The sequence below is a fragment of the Neodiprion virginianus genome, chromosome 1, assembly GCF_021901495.1.
Source record: "Neodiprion virginianus isolate iyNeoVirg1 chromosome 1, iyNeoVirg1.1, whole genome shotgun sequence".
NCBI lineage: Eukaryota > Metazoa > Arthropoda > Insecta > Hymenoptera > Diprionidae > Neodiprion > Neodiprion virginianus.
In genome coordinates, this window is record NC_060877.1 from 22,833,188 (window position 1) to 22,853,980 (window position 20,793).

Below are 20,793 nucleotides of genomic sequence, written 5' to 3' on the forward strand. Positions count from 1 at the left end.
TCCTGAACTTTATTGTATTCGATTGAAGTTTCACACCCCCTAAGGCCTGAACGAAAGGGCGGGCTTCGTGTTTCAAGCCTCCTTGAGCACACAATACTACGCGCATAAAAATCCGAACCATCGCCAGTGTGCGTCTTGTGTGTGTGGGGAGGAGGTCTTGAAGGTACATATTTTACGAAGCTTGATTCTCACGCAAAAAGTGTAACGAAGCTGGAGAGCAAATTTAATTTTCACCCTTCAATGCCAAATAATTTACGCGCAGCTTGGAAAACTGATAGTTTTTAACTTGTTCAGTTTTCAGCGAATAATTCGTGAAAGGTATGAGAAAGAATTGAATTATCAAAGTATTTTTTCATACCAAATTGAAGGGTTTTTCGTACCGAGTCAAGGCTGCTAAAATGTGTGATATTTTTATTTTTGTAATGCAACTGTACAAGAAATACCTACTCTAATATTCTCTATATTGAAGAAAATTGAATTGACGGAAAAATGTAAGCCTGTAGAATTTTATAGCTGTAATGAAAAAATTAATGTCTCAATATCGATTAATGAACCTATAAATGTATAGATCTATACTTCCCTGGCTTTGGTCCAATTGAGAGGTAATAAGAAAAATACGTTTTCTTCACAACTGGCCAACTACATCTAAGGAAAATTAGGTACTTCGTACGCGTAATTTTACGGGAGAAATTCTTCGGTGATGTACGCGTTAAACGATGATCATTTCACATGTTTCATTCAGCGAAACAGTTTTTGCTGGTCCAACTATATAGGCAGTAAAGTTTGAAAACGCGACGTCAACGCGTTGAACCAACATCACAACGAAAAATGAAAACTGGACGTAAAACTTTTATAGCATATAGGCGACATGAAATCGTTGTTTGAAAAAGATGAAAAAATACGTGGACCGAGTGGCGTCGGTAAACCTGCACCTGATCACTCATCAAATAGGATCTGAGACTTCGATCTATCCATCTATGAGTGTAAAAACAACGTGCAGCTGCGTAAGGCTCTAAAAATGGTCACACAATTCAAACTAGCGTTTTTACGTCATCCGGTTACTTAAACAATCATCGGTTGAACAAATTTTTCACTCGTTATTCACAAGAATAATTGAATACTGGCAGATCTATCAAATAATTGTAAAAGATCCAACGCCAAATTTTTTATTTTCATGATGTTTAAATCTTATACTATTTAAAAGAATGCAACAACCCTGCAAGTTTCAGACATTACGGCTTGTGAGAAATATAATGATCAGTTTTTTAACTTCGAACAGATTCATTCTTACATTAGAATATTTATCGTATCCTTATTAGGGAAAAGAATATGATGCAAGTTGTTTTTGATGACGAAAAGTGTGATTTTTTTCTACTATGTAAGACGTTTTGAGTGGATCCTCAAGAACCATGAAAAATACACGAAAAACTGCTCGAGAATCAATCTAGATAAAGTAAAGAGTTTCAACGATGTGTTTTTCCAAAACGATGAGAGTAAGAAATCCGGTAAAAATAGGTGAAATATCAAATTCTGGCTCGGATTGTTTACAGATAAATGTTAGTCCTGCCCATGTGTTATCGCAAAAATTTATCTAGTAGAAAGATTCACTAGTTGAAGTGAAAAAGGAGGTAGAGTACAGGAGAGGGAGTTCTTTGGGAAAAGAACTTTCGCCAAGAGAAAAAAAATTATGACAAGTAATAGAATGTACCTAATACAGAGAGGCGCGCGTACAGTGGTCTGCAATTCACTCGAGGTTGATAAATAATTGATGAAAGTCTTTGAGCTTTTGAAAGCTTTATAAGACTGTCTTTTTTCACGGGGCGGGAGGAAAAGCGGTCAACTTGTAAAGGTCATCCGGTCCGACGGGTCCATCGTATGAGCTGAATAGATGCTCGGTGGGGAATTTATGTTATGAATTATATAACGCCACTTCAACTCGAGTAGTTTAGGGTTTTGAACCCGTTCCCTCAGCCTCGTGTCTCGCTATTTCCTCTTTAAGCCACTCCGCGGCAGCATTTCGCTGCAGGACTTTGCATCCGCTCCTTTTGAGTTGAAAATTTAGGTGGTCAAAAATAGCGACGAATTTAATATTTTCCAGCAAAAGAAAAGCTCGCGTTCTTTCAACGGGAAACGAGATGCGATCGATGGATAGAAGAGAAGAAAACGGGAAGTGATTAGATAGCGAATGACTTGTTCTGTTTAGTCTGTTCTATTCCAGTCGTTAACGGATTTGGTTACCAAGGAAAAGAAAAATCAACGGATTTGGGTTGAGATCAATTGTTGTCTTAAAATAAAGAAAGGAGTTCACGGCTAAACACTAATCGTAACACAAAAAGCTGAATGACTGAGATTTAAATTTGATAAATATGACCGAGCAGCTACTTTTACCAAAACTGTCTTTTTATTGTTTTTCTTGGCAGTATCGTTGCTATTGTTATTATTATCATTATTTCAAACGATTCAGGATCCTCGACCCATCTGCTTCTTGATTCTCACAGAAAATCTTAACACTGAACGGTTGTAAAAGTACGTCATTGTTTTCAATTAAAAAAAATATTTATATCAGTAGGCGCCCATGACTATATAGTTGTGAAATATCGAGTTCAATCAACCCGCGTTCAACTTCTCTGCTAAAATTATTCGCTCGAACGATACTGACCGTGGACGGAATAAGATGCGGACTGGTTATATATTTTTAATACGCTTCTCGGCTCGATGATACTAAAATTGCGAATTATATCTTCGATTTATATCATCATCTTCACAAACTGTTTTCACCTACCAGGTCAATTTTAACTCCGTACCAAGTGGTTTATAAGGTTTTTCAGTCGCATTGTTCGTTCACTTTTGCTACTTTTCTTGTCCTTCGGACTGTTACTTTGCGGTGGCCGAGCTACAGGGAGAAGAGAAATAGTTTTGATTCTCATCGATAAGGTCAAGTTATACACTAACAGTTTTTCCATGCTGCTTCACATTGGTGTAATTATTATCGGATGTTGAAATCCTTGAAGAATATCCTTGATGATACCACGGATGTGTCAAGTAAGTATGGTACACCAACTTGACGCATTTCGAGATTGCGCAAATCGAAATTTCCTGGCATTTCTATCGACTAGGTCCGACGTCTAGAATCTCCAACTTACGTACGGATTTCGAGGTGGCAGCTTCTCGAACTTGGTAAATCTTGTTTCTCGACATCGCGTATTGGTGCACGAAATTGACGTATTCCTGCAGCGTGAGATGTGCGCTGGCATGAGAAATCCATGCATATCGTACTTGTGACGAAAAAGCAACAACGAAATGTGCCACGTGTAAGACGGGGAGTTGATTCATGGCGAGAAAAACATGGCAACAACTAAACGAGGGTGGGGAGAAGAAAAAGTTGCCAAAGCATTAATTCATAAGGTTATTTTTCATTCCGAATTACGCTGTTTTAAGCCGGCGCGTCGAGCTTTTCCTCATTTAACAATTTAAAAAGTTCTTCGTTCTTCGGGGAAACGGCGATTCGGTCACGTTTTAATTATTTCTGTAAAGAACTTGTCATATCAGAATGACGATAAAATTCCGTTATCAATTAAACCAAGCGGCCGTGATCTGAGATGATCTCGCAATCAAACTTAAACTCTTCGATTGGCTGGAGTGCTGGCGAACAAAATTGAAAGCAAACCCGGAAATAGAGACAGCTTCTGTTTAAATCATGTTTCGGTTCCGTACGAACAAACATCTACCGAGTGACGAAGAATCCCGCACAATGATCCAATCGAAAATTTTCACAGTTTGCTTTTGTATACTTCATAATAAACGATAGCGTTTCAACTTTTTCTTATCAATACAACAACGTTTGTAACGACGTATCGACGTGAGTTATTTTTTTTTTTTTTGGAAGCTCTCCTGCAGTAACTGACCAAGAAAATTGAAAGTTGTCTCAGTACTGCATATTTCGACTTTTAATGAGATTATCAATTATCAGAGCTTTTAATAGAAAACAACACATAATATCACAGAAAATAACGACACTCTAAACTTCAGCCATCAATTTCCTACTTTCCAGAGGATAACAAATTTTTGACTCTCTTGATATTTTTTGCAATTACGAAATTTGAAGCATGGATTATTCGCTGCAAAAATTCATACCAATTATGTAACAAAATTCCAAAACAGCTTGAAATTAAGCTATAGTAATTAATATGCACGCTATACATACAATGTGTCCATGAAATGTACGCAAGTCCCCGTTTTACAAAATATACGTAACCCGTGACGAAATGTTGGACCTAATTCGGATCTCAAAAAAATTTCGAGATTCTCCAGGCTCACATGAGACCTTCTTAGGTAGATAAATCCTTAGTGAAAAAGACCTCGTGCGAATCTCAAAACTGCGCATAAGTCCTGCTACCGATGTTCGAGGTTGTAATGAGAACCAAAATCGGGACTCATTTGACCCTCGAAAGCCTCAGTTGCAATATTCGTGATTTGGACGTTAATTAATCCTCATGGTTTTCTTTTCTCAACTTCCGCAGATTCGAGGTTCACTTTCGACCCAAAATTTTTAAGAATTTCGAGGCTCTATTCAGTCAAAACTGAACTGTGAGGATCTGCAGGGTGTAAATGAGGCCTAAATTCAAGTCAGCATATCCGAATTACAAATCAATTGAGTGTCAAAAGGTCCAAACGATTTCTGAAATATCGGCCCGAAAAAAATAGCATACAATTGGAATAGTAATGAGGGACGATATCCATAGAACATTGTTAGATCCTAGTGGTTAAGTCACATGCTAGGTCTTAGTCCAATAGATCACGTGCTCAGGGTACTAATCGTCCATGTAGAAAAGAATTCTCGACCTTCTTAGGACGATGATGGTAATTTTTTCGGTGGCTTAGATAAAAAAATAAAAAAAAAAAAAATTTGTTTCGACATAACTTGATCTACAACACGGTAAAAATTATTGCCATCATTATTCCATACTCTCGTGTAGGACCTGAACATATGTCGCTCCTTGTAGTCCAGTAAAAGTATAGGTCTGAATTAAAAATATTCGGGAGGTGGCTGCATTTTTCTGTAAAGGGGTTTTCGACCTTCGGGAAAAAAATTATTTCACAAAAATTGCCCAGATGCCGTCGATAAGAAGAATTTCTTTTTTCTGAATTTGTTAAACCGACTCCGTTTTCGACACACGAGGACATAATTCGACGTAGAATTTTGCGCTCTACACGATGGTCAAGTCACTTTTCATCTATCGATAGCTGTTTTTGAGGAAAACGCAAAAATGTCAAATTTCAAAAACAATAACGGAACGATTTCGTCGAATTGAGGTTAGGTTATTGTAGCTACAATGAAGTTTTTTTCTTCAAACAATTACCTAAATTCGACAAAATCGTCCCATTATCTGAGAAATTGAGGTCACGAGTTTCTACATATAAATTTCAAAAACGACTTCAGATCACAATTCCTAAGGACCGAAAAGCATTATACACAAAAACGCAGCCACCTCCCGAATATTTTTAATTCAGACCCAGTTTGACTCGACTGTCGCCGCATTTCTCATTTATCCGCACCCCACACAGGCTGCAATATTGTACAGAAATGATACTGAAGCTTGTTCTCTTTCTGGTTACTGTTTCCAGGCGGAGATCGAAAGTGGTGATTGCCTCTGCGAAAGCAGAGGACAGCGGACGTTACGAATGCGTGGCGGAAAGCACCGCTGGACATCGAGCCGCCCTGGCCGCCAAACTTCTAGTCACACACGCTCCAGAAACTAGTGAGTAACGACAGGAACCCTTCGTATAAAAAGCCTTGAACCCCCCCGGCAGTAAATCTGCCCCTTGAGCTGATATATTCTTTCCGAGTAATTTCATTTCCCGCATCGACCCTCGGTGTCCTGCAGGAGTTTTGTCTTCTCCGGGACTGACGGATCGATTTCACTTTCACCGATCTAATCGAGTGTCTCGATCAAACGTGCGAATGCCCGCGTCCTTAAATAGACGTCGAGCAGACGCGCTTCGACGTGATTCAACGAGGCTGCAATACACCTCGGCTTCTAAATACCGAACAATCGCCTCGCTGTCCTACGCTGTTATAATATTAGATTCCAAAAGCCTGCTGATGAACTTCGAGACGTAAACATCGCCTCCTTCGTCCTTACCGTGACGCAATGTTTAAACGGCTGCCACGTGTTTCCAAAAGTCCGTCCGTGTGTCCCCGACACGCAAGCCTCGTATCGCAAACCCAACATAGCCGAGTCTTGGTTTTACGATTCCCAGACGCGACGGAACCTCAATCAACCTCTGCAACAACACGACGCCAAAGTCACCGCCCGCCAAAATGAGCTTTTGCCTTCTTTACGCTCATTTTTCACCTCGGGCTCGTCGAGTGAAGCGAGTAGCGCGATTTCCACTGCAGCCACCTGACGCTGACGTTCATTGACCACGGTGATGTTTTTTTTTTTTTTTTGGATTTTTTTCTTCTTTCCCTTTCCTTTTATTTTCAACCGCCACACCGGCGAATGATGAAAATCGACTATCCCACATTGTGGTCAACAAGCTCTCATCCGGTGGGCTAATTTAATAATAACCTGTGAAATTCATACGGGCTCGTACATTTTTGCGGATAATTACCGATAGATTTTATCGCACCGCTAATTTTTTTGTCACTTGCTTCACGGAACAAAAAAAACCTGCCGGATTTACACGCGCGATTGTATTTATTTAATATGGACAGGACTTTTTTCCGTGTAGAAAGTGTAAAAAGATTTCCATGAGAATCGACGATTAACGTAATCGACGGGATTCTTAATACAAAAATATCCGTTCTTGCGATTACCGTCACGCGTGTAAGTCCGATAAGTTTTTTTTTTTTTTTTTTCTGCGTTTTCAAACTTTTCGTGGTGATTCTTAATTGCTGGCTGAGCTTTTGACTTTTTTTAAACTCTTTCCACGTGCGATTCCGTGCGATTTAGCTATTCTTGAATATTTCATTCGACGTGAAAGCCCTTTAGAGGGTAAATACGAGTATACACGTTAAAAAATGTTGTGAATTTTAGAAATTTATGTCTTGACAAAGAATCATTTAGTTTGATTGCAATTCATTCTGATTAAAAGATTGTAGACGGAGCTCCGTTTACCTGATTTCTTTTTTCATTGCAAAGCTTCTTAATAATTGATCCCAATAAAAATACCGAGCAAATGGAACTCGGCATCCATGATTTTGAATCGAAAGAACCCTAATCGAATTGAACAATTGATTGTCGATTTATAAATGCCTAAAATCAGAACACATACCTATACATATACGTATAAACGCATCGGTTAATATTGATATGTAGTGAAACACCGTTCCCGAATCCCGTGGATGTCACTATAATTGCAGAGACCAGCTGCTTATGTTTCTACGGACTGGAGAAGTTTGTGAGAAAATATATCAGCAGGTGCTCCACGTAAAGTGGAAACATTTGTAATCCTGCTGCACCTTTGCAGGACTGTCAAGGCATATATGTTACACTTTCAGTGCGATCAATTCTTTAGCTAGAAGCCGAAGCGGCAGGACCTCACCATCGCCTCGGAGGACCTTTTCCACATCTAACAAACGACTGGCTTGTCGCAATCATTCCTTATTACATCTGTCGCAACCAGTTCCAAAATAAAAAGGACCTAAAATCGGTGATTACTTGATTAGCTAATGCACCGTCCTTGTTTCCGCAACAACCCTTGCGGAACTCGTCGAATATAACAGTGATCTTGGCTCTTGTCGTTGGAATGAAGTATTAAAACACGATGTCTTCGAACAAGTGCAAGATAAGTGTATTACATTAGATGTGGAGTCTTGTTTCTAACAAAAAAATCAGAACCACTGAAGAAATACGGGTAGGGGTAAAAGATTGGAAAAACCAAACATCTGAATGGTCAGAATTTCGAACACAAATAAATCGAAAACTCACAATCACGAAAGAACAAAGTGGTGAATCTTCATTAGGCCAGAAATAATGGAAATAGAATATAAAAGTATCGAAATTTGAAGTTATAGTATTTAGAATGCACAATCGGTGAAAATTCCTAAGGTGCATTAGCAGAATGAGGCAAATGCGATTACTTGCAAACACAAATAAATAACTTTCAGATGGATCGTAAAGTAAAATTTTCATCTATTCGAATTCATAAATGCGAAGGATCAAGAATCAGAACGGTTAGAACTCCGAGTTGTAATCTCATAGAATGCTCGGAATATCGAATTGCAGTATATCAGAATCGTCAGAATGAAGAATCGCAATATATCAGAAGAGTCAATAACTCATATCATATTAGAAGCCAAGAAATATAAGTTTATGGTATCAAAAGTCGTATTCAATCTTTTAATGAGATAAAAATATTGCAGAAGTTTTTTGATTCTGTGTATAAAACATTTTACAAGTCAAAATATATTAGTTGGAAAGACTCAGGATGGGAAATTCCGGTGGTAAGCCATCTATACGGTTACTCTCGAAATACTGATCTTTCCGAATTGTACGATTCTGAATAATGACCCTTCTACATTCTGGATATCTGTTTTCCGCCGTTTCTAGATGATTAAGTTCTAACTTTTATTTTTATAATATTTGGAAATTTGAGAATATGAAACTTTATAATTATACTATATAACTTTATAAATATTAATACTAAATAGATTTTAGGTAAAGTGCAGATTTTTATTGGGCACCATTCGGGACTTAAAATTTCTGATATTATCTGTTCTCTCATATTTGTTATTCGAGTTTATTAAATTCGGAATTCTGGCCATTCAGATTTTCGGTTTTTTCTGATTTCTTACCCCCCGCCCAGAAATACATTCAGAAAACTATACTAGGATCACTTGAAACCCTCAAAAAAAAGATCGCGAGGATCTGGATCAAGTTTGTTGGAGTATTTGGGCTGGCAAAGCGGTCCCAACAGTCCGATCATCGACTTTACGCAGAACCTCGATCTTGACCCTCAAGAATACCGCATTACGTGGCGTGATAGGGAAAGCCTGTAACTGTAATCCTAACTCGTCGGCAGTCTGGTGACGCGAATCGCTGTAGTGGCAGGGTGATTAATTTCCCCGTCAATGGCAGCTACGTACCAACGTGTCCCGTTGCGCATAATATGCAACATCACGTAGACGGGCGGTGATATCGGGGCATCGGCGTGGACTGAGTCAAACGGAGTCTGCGGTCGGCTGTCACCTAACGTCCTGCGAATAGGAGGTCCGACAAAGGGAAATAATTAGGACTGTGGCGGGTGGTGACGTCAAGGCTTCCCGTGCTCCCAGGGGATCTGCTGACAGGCTTCTGACGCTACTCGGAGGGTTTTCGCGCGTGTCAAGACAAGAAGTGACAATGAGCGTGTACGTGGTACACGACCACCTGCCTCCGCCTCTCCAAGGAACAATTTCTACCAGATCACAGAAAGTCCTGACGCTGCTAACGTCCGCTCAAATACCCTCAACCTAGCCGGATATCCGCTCCGAGACGTCCTGAGGTCTAACCGCAAACCCCGCCCAAGATCATTAATTATTCCATGCTGAAATGACGACAATAACCTGATGTTGAAGCGACTTGGGTACCGAGGTCGAGTGATCGCAGAGTAGGTACCGTAGGACGGAGAGTATTACGGACTCGTGCCCTACCTCCCTACCTCTTTGGTTCTCTCTACTTATTCCTGGAATCATTTTTCAAACTTATTTTCGAATACTTGTAATTGTTGCCAGTGATTCTTGTTGTCAGCCGTTATATTCTTACTGCGTTGTTCTTGTGCTTATATTGAAGATCAACGGATCCTACGGTCTGAAACAAAAATTTGGAAAAGAGGCGGGAGAAAATAGTTTGAGAAATTTCGAGCAATTTCATTCGCGCCAATGATAGTGGACGTCAATAAAACGGAGCAGATTCTAGTAAAACATTTTGAATAATAACCAGCTGTGGTTCAAAAGATAATTCATTACATTTCCACTCAAATGTAGAGACCGTTAGCTTCTGGTTAGAGAAAAATTGCATTATTTTTGAAAATTTATTGACGACATCTAGCGTTTACTGAGTAAATATATTATTATGTTGATAATGGGGGTTGTTGCCGATTTTGACAATATTCATTAGTTCTTTGATGGTATTGTTGAAATCATTACTTAACGAAAGAAGACTCGACAGAAAAGATTAATCGTTGCACCGCTCGCTGGATTCGAATGGGGGAAATTACACGGAATCGAGTATTGAAAGTTATAATACTTTGAAAAGGTCGCAAAACTTCAGTCGACATCTGCTCAGCTCAGAAGTTAGGAACAGTTTAACGTCTGCAACATCGCAACAGTATCACTGAATATTACCGAAGAAGGTTTGTTAATAATGACAAAGTTTGGCAAAACATTACCTGCAATGCAAAAGTAGGTACAGATATTATAGCCATTTGTGACTTCTAATATTCTCAGTAGATCAAATTTTCGTTAATCGTGATGAAAGATCATTTCGATTTACAATCATAAAGTAGTTGCTTGTTTCTATGACACGCACTGGAGCGAAAAGCTGCGTAAAAAATTTCAGCCATTGGAAAGATTTTCAAATTAAACCCGCACGAACGCAACGAATTTACGTGTCTAAAATTTCGATGAAAGAGAACGGGGCGCGGGTCAAAGGCATCGACTTTTTGACCGAGCATAAAAAGGATGAGTTTTGAATCTCCGAGGTGGGCGGAATCGGGCGAGAATGCCCCATATGCGAGAGGACCGATACAGAAATGTATACATCGCTGGCGAGAGTTAAAACATCAAGTAGCGCACATGGAGAGAAGAAGAAGAGGGAAGGGAGATGAAGCTAAGAGGGAGAGAAAGACGGCGAGACGGCGCCCTGGCTGTTAGCTAAACAAACATGGCTAGGGTCCCTTGTCTGAGTATGCATTGGTCGTACTACTTGCGACGCGCATGCCGGCGCACACCACTCCCTTCATCGCCAGACAAACTAGCCACGCGCCACGGGACGCAGACGTATGATACGAGTCCACACTCCACCGCAGTGCAGATGAGATGAGATGAGATGAGATGAGATTAGATGAGATGAGAGGAGAACGGAAGAGAGGAGAGGAGAGCATATACACCTAGTTACGCGTATAGATGCGGAGGAGGAGGCGGACTGCGGCAAGACGGAAGTGAACGTAACTCGTTCCAGGGACGACTGCCAAGCGCCTAGATCCTCACAGAGCTTGCGACGCGATCTTTGATCGAACCGAACAAAGCGATTCCCGGGTTTTAAGGGGGATAGACTGACGATACAGAGGGGCGGGGTTGAAGTTACGAATTTTATAAGTTCCGAAATCGCCTAATACCGAACTATTTGGTGGCGAAACTTGAAGTAAAGAAATCGAACTGTTACGAATTAACAAAGTTTCGAATGGTCGGATACTTGACGGGTAAAGTTTCCAACCGCGGGATTCGGAAAAATTCAAGTTTTGATAGAGTAAGATTCCGAAAATTAAATTATAGTCGCACGGCGTGTGGGTGCAAAAAATCAGATAAATTGAAAATCAGAATGAGCAGGATCCGGAACATAAGAATATCGAAAATCTAAAGCAGAGAAAGATAAAAGTGGTGAAATTTTGCCAAGCCAGAAATTCAAAGAACTGGAAATCTTCGATCCTTCGGAATTTGGAAGTTTCGGTTTTTGAATTTTTTCATTTTAGGGCTTTCGGAACTTTGACTAGTCGGAGTTATGCCCTCTCGGCATTTTGTCTTTTTGGGATTTTCCCACGGTTTTGGACCATTTCAGACTATGATGTTTCATCAAAGTTTGATTTCTTTACTTTAAGCTTCGCCGCCAAAACATTCGAACTTCACCGCTTTCTGAACTTTTCAAATTTGGAATTTCAATCCCGCCCCGATACAAATTAATGCAATTTTTGTTATTCGAATCACTTCGAATTAGAAGTGAAGGCCTCGATATTAGTCGAAAAGTACCCGAAAAAGTGTTCTTCGTGGAATTTCTTAATTCTGTGATTTGCTGTAGTGTATCAAAAGACATTGTAACGCATTTTTACAGTTGCTAATTCAACGGTTTGAGGGGTAAAAACTTACCCTTAGGGATTGCATCCGTTGATTGTTGAGGGTAACTTTAGGGGTGGCTTCTACCCGTTTAATGACCCAGCGGGCATGTAAAAATACGTGCCTGGTATTTTTTTCACTTACTAAAACGTATTACAACTGAAAAAATCAGTGAAATATACCTCGGATACTTTCCTTGCCAGTGTCTCGAGGGGACACATCAGTGACGCTCTAAACTTCTTCGATACACATGAAATTTTAAAGAGGTCCGACACCCGGGAAATATCTTTGCTCCTGCAATTTAGTCGGTTCAAAAGAAGGTTCAATCCAAGCACGCCGGAAAATGTCGCCAACCAAAAAGTCAACATTGTACAGTCGTGAAGATCAATTTCACTAATGGGCTAGGATAGTGAAAAAGAAAATTAATCACCAAAAAATGGTAACGAAATTCTCAAAATAGTCAGAGCATGTATAACAAGTATCAAATTTTTTTTTTTTGCCACAGTGTTTTGGTGAAAAAACAAAACCGCTTCAATCCACAACATTTTATTTCAGTGTACATACAAACGTGACTGATTCATTCTTAACTTATTATCAGTCATCTAAAGTCAGTTTTCAAAATCTAAAACCAGGCAAAAACCTGAAACGCAATACTTGTAACAAAAAGAAGATAAAAACGATTTACTTCTAACGGTTCCGTCGACAAAGTCCGATGCACATTTTATTTATTCAGTCGTTTATTTTCAAGTATCCTGCATTTTATCTAACGAAATAAAACTCGGGATGGCGTTTTCCTATCGAGCGGAAAATGATACGTTTTTAATGGAAAAAAATGACAAACGTGCCATGTGTTCAAGCCTTTGTTGTCACGGTGAACTGATAGGAAAGTGTATCGACTCTTAGGAACCATGTCGGCCTGTTTGGGGGTCGGCATTAAATCGCTGCATGCACAATAGCGAGGTGTCATCGAACCGGTAATAAATATTTTCATTTTACCTATATTCTGATATTTTTCAGGATCCCTCTCTCGACTTGGAGATATCCAGATGCTCGCTTGCCAAAATTTTAAATTCCACCCCCGCTCGATCGCTCCGGTTACATACTCCGAATAAATTATTTCCACTATACAGCTCCATCGAATCGTCAGATCACGTCAGAGTTACAGCGTCACGTGACTTGACTGCTCTGCCTGCGAAGCGTAATGTCGGCATGAAACGGAAACAAAGGAAAAGTAACGGAAAAAGAGGAAATAAGCTCACTCCGTTCTTGTATATGTTCGTTGTGATGTAGAAAGAGCTGAATCAAATATTAGATTAATCTAATCGGATCGCTCGTGCTTTGTAAACTTTGTACATTATTCAGAAATCACTGAAGCACAAGGAATCTTAAATTTCTAAGAAACGGGGATTACGATTGGTCGAAGAGTTACTGCAACTTTAACGCATATTCAGATCACTCTATATAACATTACTAGCAGCCCATCCCGGCTTCGCACGGGCATATAATAATATTGAGTAATAATATAAATGTTATTTTTCTAGAAACTCACTGTAAACATTGTGTATTTTCTTTTATTATATTATTATATGCCCGTGCGAAGCCGGGATGGGTTGCTAGTGTAGCTTATATGACACGTTCGTAGATTTACCATAGCAGCGCCATCTATTGATTACTTACTCAACCCAGTCGAAAGGTATCGACATCTGTTAGAATCATTTGGAGTTAACAGATAATTGTGACTGTCGAATAATAACAGACAAATAATTAGCAATATATTAAAATTGCGACTATAATTTGAGATTTAAACTATCCTATCTCTCAAGTTGGATCGAACTGCACATGGTGTGCGTATTTTATTATAATCGGTTAAGTGGTTTAGGAGTCCATTGAGGACAAACATCGTGACACGAGATTTATATATATTAAGATAAGATATACCGACAATGAGTTACAGACGGTACGATGAACGTCAAGCTCGAAGTCTCTGACTGACGAAAGACGACCATTTTTACCCTTGTCAAATTTATCCAAGGATTTATCGTTCGTTTAGCAAAGTCAAGAGAGATACTTTTAAAAATGAAATTTGAGGAAATAACGAATATTGCGAAATATGTCCACCCCTTGAACCGAGACTGGAAATTGATTGGGTCCGTGTTCGGTGTGCACTCCAACTGTTAAAATACTGTGCCGGTGAACGTTGTGTAATTCCGTTTGTAGTCGACACGTGATTAACCGAAATTCTCAAAGCCAGAAACACAACGAGGCATGAACCTCGTGCGTAGAATATTTGCGAGGGACGTGACACGGTCAACTCCGCATTCCGTGTGTGCTTTTTCCACGCGTCACTGGGCTGCTAAATACACCCGAAACTGCCCGTTTCTCACGGTTGTCTAAAAATCTAAACCGAATCGAAAAGAACGAGTAAAACGGTTATCCTCGCTGTGATGTGGCAGAGATGAAAAAGCATAATCGAAATTTCAGAGCGAACGATATATTCAGCTTCTGAGTTTCGTTTACTTTCCCTCCGCATAGATAAATGGCTCCTGCAAACTCGTTTTCACTTTAAACCGTGCTTGCGTACGCATTTGTTGAAAAAAACTTGTTCAATCTTATCATTTGTTACACTTTATACATACTAATTGGAGCAAAATGATGTTTTCAAATATTCGTTACATAAATTTCAGAAGCTCGCCAACTGTTGTAGGACCATTTAGGAGTTAAAAATAGTAATTTCAAGAATAATTGCTCTTCAAGTTTTCTCCAAAGTGATTAATGTCGCAGTGTTGCGATATTCAGTTTCTTCGGTCTTTTGTAATCTTCTGTTCAAGTTTTTCCGTCGAAATCTGGAATCTGATTCATATTTTTTTTCAGCGGACCAAGCTTAAAGGGATGCTAATATGTTTACTTTGATAATACGTACCGATTAGTGACCAAAATTTCAAAGTAACGAATGAAACGTTTCGTATACGTTCCCCTTTAACTCCGAGTAACTATAAACTAAAGCTTCTGCACGGATTTACGCTCTCTCGATCATTGAGATATTTGCACCTACGCGATACGAAACTGAAATATTCAAAGAATTGATTGACGCAATTAGTTCCAATACTCGTTCCAAGTTTCCATTGAATGTCAAAAACTTCTTGTTTTTCCAAACAGTCCTAAACAAGAAACTACCGTTCGCATATTTTACGATCCACTCGCGGTTCTTGGCTGCAGATATTTCGGCTCTCTTTTCTGACTTCGAAGGCGCGGTTACGCGTAGGGTTCGAAGTCGAAAGCGCCCCAACAATGGACGACTTCGATGAATAGTTATAACGGGTCTATTCGGGGCGTGGTCGAAGGAGCATAACCTTCAGGGCAATGGAACGACGGCGATATGCGATAATCCGAAGTCTATTGGGTACGCAAAGCTCGCCGGAAGCGCCTCAGCTTTCAAGCTTTCACGCCATCCCTCGGATGATAAGTCCCTTCCTTAACCCCCGAAACCCCGATATTCCTACAGACTTTCGTCAGAGCTTTCAAGCCTCCGTGCGTCGTTCGCTTTGTGAAAACGCTACGGAATACGTAGGACGAAAACTTTTCTACTGATTAAATCATTCGGCACTGTTTTTTTTTTTTCCTTTTTTTCCTTTTTTCTATTTTCGAATAAATTATACGTTCGTTTAATAAATGCTCAACAGCCAGAGGTAATAATTACATCGGTGATATGAAAAATTTGTTTTTCTTCAATTTCTTTTTCCTAAGGTTGTTAAATTTTAATTGGAACGAAGACATGCGCAAACCCACGCTCACGCAGACATACGTATAATGTGTATAATGTATACGCTTCCTGCCGCAGCTGCGATAATTACTAAGCTCCGAAAATCGCGACGAGTTTAGAGCGAGAAATTGGATTTCTCGCGAGACATCATTGTGCAATTCTGGAAGCAGGATGTACGCTCAGGGATATTCGTAGAATGGCTGTAGGTAATTAATTTTCACATTGCTGCAGGATACAGTTGAGCGAGAATCAATAGGCAAAGGACGATTGTCTCTGGAGGATGAAAATTAAGCAACTCTTGTATGGAATCAACATGTAAGAGATGAAAGCTCGATATTTAGAACCGGCTGAATACACAGACGACGTGAGTTTCCGTAGAGGCCCATAATCTTTAAGGGTAGGTAGAGTGTTTTGTTTCAGTAATTTTAGCGAGGCCCTCGGCGCCCAGACGCTGTTTTGGATCTTAAACCCCTTGCGCTCAGCGGCAGCTACGCACAACTTCGACGAATGTTTCATTGTCCAAATTCACGCTAGGCATTACCGAGTCGCTAATCGTGGGAAGTTCCAGACGCCAGCCGCACGTCACGTTAGACCTGCACGATAAAGGATTCATGCCTGACATTAATAGAGCCCCTCCGAATGGCCAGAATCGCATTGACTAGTCTGCTACGCGAGAGGCCTGAGCTTTCAAGTCCGCAAATTACGAGCCACGCGTGGGTATCGGTGAAAAATATCGAACACCACCATTGACCACAAGTCGACGTTTCCGCTGATGTGCTTTGTACGGAAAATCTATCCATTAATCACTTGTTCTCAGACTAACTTGGGCAAGTGGCATTTTCTTCTTATTACGTCATCGTGAGAATACGGGCTGGTTGTTCACGTTTACCATGTTGTCGGGTGAACTCCTGTAATATTAATTAAAGGATTGCAGGTGTTTAAATAATATTGATAGTGATTAAAAATAGTAACAAGTTGGTATTGTTACAGATAAATTGTTTACATGAAGTTCGGACTGCTGGATTGTTACACGAGTGAGAGTTACTCGCGGAATGAACAAGTCTGCTCTCTTAAAGGATGCGCGGACGGCTAAACTTATTTGAAATTGAAGCAAAGCTTGGGAGAGGCAAACTTGTGGGAGAAGGTAGAAAAAACAGCATACATTTTCAGGATCTAGACGTGGTGGGATACTTATGATTAAGTTGGATTGGCCAAGAAAATGTAACGGGGATGTTAGGGGCAGTGGTTAATTTGTTATAATTTTTGAATTCGGTAAAGAGGTTGTTGTAACCATTGCACGTGATAGAAACAATACATAGAAAAATACTGAAACGTCACATGTGGAGTGTAAGAAAGTGATTAGGAAAGTTTGGGTCTATAATCAATAGTGACCAAACGTGCGATTCTATGGTGCGAAAGTGGGAGTTTTTTTATGACTATGTTAGTCCTTGGATTTATATACAATTTAGTGCTTAGAAGTATGCTTCCTAAAGTTTATGATATTTCAACTTTTAAATTAATCCTACAAATTTATATACTTTAATTTAAACGTGTACCTAGTGAAAGTTAGCAGCAACCACTTATGAACCAGATGTGCTGTTATAAATTATCTCTTTAAACCTAGCGAGGGTTTTGCGACGCCACAGTTAGAGAAAACGATTTTAATGCTCGGTTTAACTTCTTTGCGAGAAGCTTTTCTGCACGCACAGTTTGATAATCTAAAAATCTTTTTCGCGAACGTTTATCGGTATTCTTTATTTAATTCTTTTCGCAAAACGCTGGACGTTATGCACGTGCATGCACATTGCACACGTTTCGATAGCATCGTCCCTTCACCTGCAGTTCGATACACCGTGAACTCCGACCGGATTCAACCAATAACGCTGACCAGTGGACCGTGCGATGTTCATGCGAAACTGCAGCTGTGCAGAAGACGGAAACTTCGCTCGTTCGAATTGCCCGTCGAACTGTAGAACGGATGGTGTTTCGGTGAAACCTCGATAGTTGTACTCCGGGTGTTTCTCCATACCTAATTCGCGACCCCTGATCGGTGTAATTTTTTAATAAGAATTTTCAATAACGTTTACAAATTTTGGAACACGGATAAAACTGTGAGGCTACACTTTCTGGGAGAAAAACATCTCCGAAAGCAGTATAATTTTTGTCGCATCCCATGAGCTCAATTTTCTTACCCCTCTGTCTTCATCGCGACATTGTAAAAAAAAATGGGCGACCTTCGCTGCTTATTTCATGTTATGGGGAAGTGGTGAGATTTTACAAGAAAAATCCTAGATTGATATGAAAAATTGAAGCTGACTATCCGAAGCAGTATTCAACTAGAAAATAAGCTGTTCCGAGAACAATCATTATACGTCATACATCACCCATCATACATCATACATCATACATCATATACATAGTATTAAAGTTCGAAACCAAATTTTGGATGTTCGGATGTTTGGATGTTCAGAAAGTGACGTCACCCACAATTTTTTTTCTCTTGAAGTCATCGATCTATAGTAATCGTCGACGACGAAAATCAGCTAGCGGAATTTCTCAGTCTGGAAACAACCGCGCGGTAGAGCGGACATATGAAACTCGCGCTCCGCAGATTTCGAGTACCGGGTTCTCTACCTCATGGATTCTGTGCTCCGGGTACGCTTCCTGGTGCAACTCGAGTCCCAGGACAAGCGTCCCGTAGTTTCTACGCTCCAGGTAGGCTACCTGATGAAACTCGACCTCCAGGACAAGCACTCCGGAGTTCTGGCTGTCCAGGTCCTTGACCTGGTGACTTTTGACCTTCAGGACTAATTTTCCCTAGACTTAGCTGTCCAGGTCCTCCACCTGGTGGATCTGGAGCTCCAGAACAAGCGCTTCAGAGTTCTGGCTGCCCAGTTCCTTGATCTGATGACTTTTGACCTTCCGGAGTAAGTTTCAAGTTTACAAGTTTGATTATTAAAAACTTCATGTTTTGAACTATCAAACCAATATGCATGCTTCAGATAACATTTTGAATCCAAAAAAAAAAACCGAACTACCAGGATCAACAAATTGCAACTGGTGAGTAGTTGGCATAATATACAAAGGAATACATGACAATAACGTCGTTCAATTAGAGCTAAAATTGCTGTGCGTCGTGTTTAAAATCTGTCAGCACTTGGCTAATTGTTCTGTGGTATTTTTTGACGAAATTTATTGTCATAAAATCACAATACGTTATACTCACATGCTTGTGTAAACGTGATTTGTAGCATTGTATAGAAAAATGTTACAGGTAGATTCGGTTTGCGTCACATGCATAAAGACAGTGTTCACTCTGTATACTGTGAAGCAGATACCAGAATTTTTTTGGGAGTCATCGCGCCCCAGTCTCTCCTACAACTGTGTCATCTGGTAAAACACTGACAACGAGTAAGCAAGCGTACGAGCACAAGAACCTTTAAAAAAGCTTTAGCGCGCCAGGGTCTTGAAGGTAGTATTAATTACTCATCTCTACGAGGTCTCACATTTGTGAGAAACAAAATTCCTGGATATTTTTGACCAATCTTTAAAAACTGAGACAAAAATCTCGCAACTACAAGTTACCACTGTTGAGATTATTGCAGGACATTTATTGTAACACACGAAGCGATTGAACTGTCTACTGATCCACTTACCTGAAACATCTTGAACTTGGTGGCGCCAGGCTGGGGATGGCAGGTCATAGATTAAGGGCGTTTAGACTCGGAAATACTGGACGCTGACCATGAATTGTGCGGAGTAATTCCAGGCGGCGAATTCCAGGGAGTACGGTATATACCGACCCCCCATACGGCAAGTTCGTAAGCAGCGAGCGGCGAAATGACGCCATAAATAGAAAACACAATGCAGCATAGTAGGTACGGAGCTTGCAGCAAGACTGGATCGGCTGCACCTGCGCTTCAAGGAAGTGAAATACTTCCGAGAGAAGCGTTTACCTGTCCGGAACAACCCTTCCTGACTCGCCCTGCGCATCTACCGAGTGAATTTTTCGAGAATAGAAGTAACGTTCTCACACCTCGAAAACCGCCCCGTAAAATTTCTTCGGAATTCTTTCCTTCGAGCTGCATGTGCACTACACGCTTTTATGGTCCTCCCGATGTCTGTATCCTTGGGAATAGATATTTCGGAAGGTATATAATATATAGAACTCGTCCAAGTTTTCCCTTGACGGGTTTTCACTCCTTACAAGTAGTGTGCGATTAATCAATTAATTGGCAGCTCCGATTAATCGACAGTTTCGATTATTCGTTTCTTCCGTGAATCGATTGATCGACGATTTTGATTGATCAAAATTTCCTCACGATAATGCCACAGGTCAATCGGTATACGACTCGCAACTTATTTAACATAATCGAACTATGTTTGTCTGTGACCGACGTATACAGATTCTGTACTCAGTTTCTGAATAGTAACTCAGATAAATGATTTGCGATTTATATAGCGATTGACCTGCATAATTATTATGAGGTAAATTCGATCGATCGATTAATCGATGATATTTAATCGACAAATCGTTGATTAATCGATTAATTTCACAGCACTACTCCTCACCCTTTAGCTGCGTCTATGACTTTTCTAGACTGCGAATGCGGACACGCGCAGCGAGCTTTTCGCCTTACCCAGAAAGGTTAAGGAACCGAGGAACCAGAACCACACTCACCTCGTCACGCGCCCCAAGGGCTTTCTCGCTCCGAGTCGTACAATCCTGGATCCCACATCTCGTAGATGCGAGAACCATTTCCTAACCTCCGGCACCCGCAGCTTGGTTTCAGAGTTTAGGCTGATGGGGTGAAATTCGGCAAATGTACAAGTGAAGTAGACCGCCTGCACCGAGATCCTGATTCTCTCTTGCGGCTTTCGATGGGCGGGGTTCAAACTTAAGGAGACTCGCAAGCTCGGTTTCAGAAGGAAATTTTAAACTGTAACTACTTTTCAGTGATTAACGGTCACGGGGTTGACATTTTATGAGACCTCGGAA

The 20,793-nt window shown here is 40.3% G+C and overlaps 1 protein-coding gene across 2 annotated transcripts in view; it reads left to right on the forward strand.

Moving 5' to 3' along the window:
* Positions 1-20,793, forward strand: part of LOC124301057 (protein vein) — a 263,351-nt gene that overhangs the window by 163,712 nt on the left and 78,846 nt on the right. For both annotated transcript variants that reach the window (XM_046755743.1, XM_046755735.1), the window contains exon 3: positions 5,626-5,759. In XM_046755743.1, coding sequence (XP_046611699.1) covers positions 5,626-5,759 — 134 coding nt within the window. The remainder of the gene's footprint in view (positions 1-5,625; positions 5,760-20,793) is intronic.